Source organism: Sinocyclocheilus grahami, unplaced genomic scaffold (genome assembly GCF_001515645.1).
Source record: "Sinocyclocheilus grahami isolate Dianchi unplaced genomic scaffold, SAMN03320097.WGS_v1.1 scaffold581.1, whole genome shotgun sequence".
Classification (NCBI taxonomy): domain Eukaryota; kingdom Metazoa; phylum Chordata; class Actinopteri; order Cypriniformes; family Cyprinidae; genus Sinocyclocheilus; species Sinocyclocheilus grahami.
The window spans coordinates 283,027-286,824 of record NW_015505760.1 but is presented as its reverse complement, the minus strand read 5'-3'; the positions used below and the strand labels follow the sequence as shown (position 1 = coordinate 286,824).

The following is a 3,798-nucleotide window of genomic DNA, read 5'->3' as shown; positions in this document are numbered from 1 at the left end:
ATATATATATATATATATATATATATATTTATTTATATTTCTGTGAAATTTACTAGCATTTTCTGAGTTAAAATTGTTTCAAAGTAAATCCTACACCAAATATTTTTTTCAGTATATATACTCTATGTATGAGACAGAATGAATTTATCTGTCAGTTGGTAAGTTTACATTGTAATGTGATATAAGATGAGCAGATGTGTTTGTGCCCTAGTCTACAGGAAGTGAATGCCACTCCAGTGCGGTATATCTCTGATCTCCTTTCTGAGGACTCATGGAGTCACCTTCTCATGGATACTCTGGCACCAATGGGATATATCAAGGTATAGAATAAATAAAAAACTGATTGTGCATCTCAGCACTCAACACTGTTGAGTGTCCTTGCATATGTTTATATGCAGTTGTAACAGTTATAAAAGAATAGAGAGACAAAATCAGGATGAGCCATCTCCTCATTAAGCTTGTTAAGCTCCATTGTTTACTGCAGGCCATTGAAAACACTAGAGGCATTGTTTCACACCAGCACATTTGTGTACCGTAACCACAGATTTGATGTGAGCCTGTCCCATTCTGCCTTTCACGACTAATTAGCTCTGATTTTAAAAACTTAATTATACTTTGCCAAAAAATCCCAGGAATTTCCAAGACCAATCTCCTTATTTTCTTACGTCTTACGACTCTTATCCATTCTCAGCTCAAATACATGTTTCCTTTTGTTTTCTTTCATTGTGTAAGGCCAAATATAGCTTTCTTGCAGAGAAACCTCCTTAAATCCTTTGAAATCCTTTGAAAAAAAACTCCTAAAAATTTGTGATGCTGTCGGTTTTGATGTGGAGGTCAAAGCGGCATGTGACATTTGTGTTGAGAAATGCACTGAAGCTTTGACATATGAAAAGCCTTTTTTTTTGCTGTCCTCAGGTGACTTCAGTGAGGATGCAGGGTTTGCTACTGATACTGTTTGTAAAGCAGGTCCACTTGCCTTTCATCAGAGACATCCAAAGTACATACACCCGCACAGGCCTGTTTGGATACTGGGTATGGTATAGCCTTTACATCTTTACATTTCACAGACACTTACTGTTATACACGAATTTCATTGATAGCATTTTCCTGCAAAACTGACATATTTATTCTACTGTTCAAAGGTTTAAATTTTATAATATTTTTTAAGTCACACACACACACAAACACACATTACTGTGATGGCAAAACAGCATAAACTTCAATGTCATTTTGATAAATTTAATGCATCCTAGCTGAATAAAGGTATTAATTTCTTAAAAAATGGTTAAAAAAGATAAAAAAATAAGTACAAATAATACAATAAAAATCCTCCTAATAAAACACCTATCCTTGTAGAGGTATGAATATGTGAGTATGACATGGGGGTTTACTGTAATAAGTTGCTGCTGGACTAATGCATTTGTATTTATTGTCACAGGGAAATAAAGGTGGCGTGTCTGTGCGTTTCTCATTCTACGGTCACATGCTGTGTTTTCTGAACTGTCATCTGGCAGCTCATATGAACTACGCCCTGCAACGAATGGACGAATTTGAATATATACTTGACAGACAAGACTTCGATATGTACAACACACCACAAGTGCTTGACCACAAGTGAGTGCTAAGTTGGATGAAGTTGGCTCACGTTCATGCTTTCTCACATACTTCATGGTTCTCACATTGCTGTTGTTCCGCATATCAGGGTAGTTTTCTGGTTTGGTGATCTGAACTTTCGTATCGCTGACCATGGGATGCACTTTCTCCGCTCCTCAATCAACAATGGCCGATTTAACCTGCTGTGGAACAGAGATCAGGTCAGGCAAGCACACAAACAAAGATAGCACAAATACACACTCTTCTGAAGACAATGGCTCTTTAGCATGCTGATTATAAATTATATATATTTTATTCCGAAAAAGTAAAAAAAGTGCATTTCTATTCTATTCTATTCTATTCTATTGATTTCTGGCTTTTAGTTGACCATGATGAAGAAGAAAGAACCTATTCTGCAGGAATTTGAAGAGGGACCGTTGTGCTTTAAACCCACGTATAAGTTTGACCGTTTCTCTGAGACTTACGATACAAGGTACATTCACACACTTTACATGTTATTAACACAACAGAAATGCACTATTTTCAATGCATGAAAGTGGAAACAGTCTTAGATCTCAATTTCCTGAAAGTCTATCGTGTTTTCTTAGAAGAAATTCATGGTCGTTCTTTCTCCATACAGAGCACCGAGGACATGGTTTGGCTTTATGTAAGATATGATAAGAAATATTTGTGTTTGTTGCAGAGCCTTATCTCTACCTTAAGCACTATTACCCAGAATTCCTGTCAATCATCATCACATCCCTGTAAAACACTGCACTCCTCTCACTCAGCGTTCAATCTGTGCATAATCTCCTATCAGATGCTCCAGTAAGCATTTCAGTCATCTATACAAATGTAATGTTGTAATTGGTGTTTTTTCTGTGTGCCAGCTGCCGTCAGCTTTGAAGACATGTATGTTGTAGCATGTCTACATTAAAGATGAGATGGGCATGTAGAATGTTGTAAGAAGGGAATTGTATTTCCCAACAAACATAAATGGCTGAATATAGGAGGTCTTCCGCACCACAGAGTATTTGAATGTGTCTGCGTACAAAAGTGTCTTCAGCACAGATCTTTTCCTCATTTAGCTGTCAGTTTGCTGAATTGTTAAATGGGTAGTGGAATATGGTTGGGAAATGGTGTTTTGCTGTGTCCGTAATGGAAGCAGAGGAACTCTGTGTCTCCAATGGAAAGATTAGCGCAAACTTTGAATTTATTTTCAAGATTACTAGTCAAGGTGGAAAAAGTGAAATAGGGGTTTTCTGAAAAATGCAGGAAATCATGTATACACCAATCACTCCATTCGTCCATCCAGCCCTTCCATCATATTTAATACATGACCACACATCCATGAAATGCTGTCAGTGTGTCATTGGGCTTTTAACAGCTGTCATGGAGAACTGCTTTGCACCTGTCATACAATATGTCACTAAGCACCTCATCACTGTGTAGAAAGCATGTTTCACTCTGATATGCTGGTGTTTGATGCATTTGCATGTTGTTTCATATTGTAGAAGTAGATCACAGCATATCAGTTGCATGTCTGCATGGAAATGGGAATTTCACATGGAATTCTCAGTATACAACTACGGCATCTCTCTCTCTCTCTCTCTCTCTTGAAAGTTTGGGGTAGGTAAGGTTTTTCATGTTTTTAAAAGAAGACTCTTAAACTCAACAAGGTTGCTTTTATTTAGTAAAAAAGAAAGTACAAACAGTAAAATTGTTAAAATAAGTATTTTCTATTTGAATATATTTAAAAATGTAATTTATTCCTGTGATGGCTAAGCTGAATTTTCAGCATCATTACTCCAGTCTTCAGTGTCACATGATCCTTCAGAAATCACTCTAGTATGCTGATATGCTGAAACTAATACATTTTTATTAGGATTCTTTAATGAATAGAAAAAGCAGCAAAGAAGAACAGCAATTTAATTTAATCAATTTAATGCACCCTTGCTGAATAATTAGTATTAAGTTCTTAATAAAAAGTACTAATTTCTTAATTAAAAAAAAGACCCCTTACTGACCCCAAACTTTTTTAGTGTGTATAAGCCAATGTAATATAATAAGTTTAAGTTCTCCAAGACTACAATCTCACTCTGCATTTATTACTTCAGTATTATTTACATTCCTTGACTTTTTTTTTTTTTTTTTTTTTTTTAGGGAAATTATTTGTGGTAAAAAGGGGAAGCCTCCCTGGCAGGT

The 3,798-nt window shown here is 35.9% G+C and overlaps 1 protein-coding gene across 5 annotated transcripts in view; it reads left to right on the top strand.

The window, feature by feature from the left end:
- The window catches only part of inpp5kb (inositol polyphosphate-5-phosphatase Kb), a 23,016-nt gene that overhangs the window by 6,107 nt on the left and 13,111 nt on the right, over positions 1–3,798 (top strand). For 3 of the 5 annotated variants that reach the window (XM_016240117.1, XM_016240116.1, XM_016240114.1), the window contains 6 exons: positions 212–320; positions 916–1,032; positions 1,439–1,614; positions 1,703–1,814; positions 1,977–2,086; positions 2,234–2,260. In XM_016240117.1, coding sequence (XP_016095603.1) covers positions 212–320; positions 916–1,032; positions 1,439–1,614; positions 1,703–1,814; positions 1,977–2,086; positions 2,234–2,260 — 651 coding nt within the window. The remainder of the gene's footprint in view (positions 1–211; positions 321–915; positions 1,033–1,438; positions 1,615–1,702; positions 1,815–1,976; positions 2,087–2,233; positions 2,261–3,798) is intronic. The other 2 variants (XM_016240118.1, XM_016240115.1) reach the window with 1 other exon arrangement.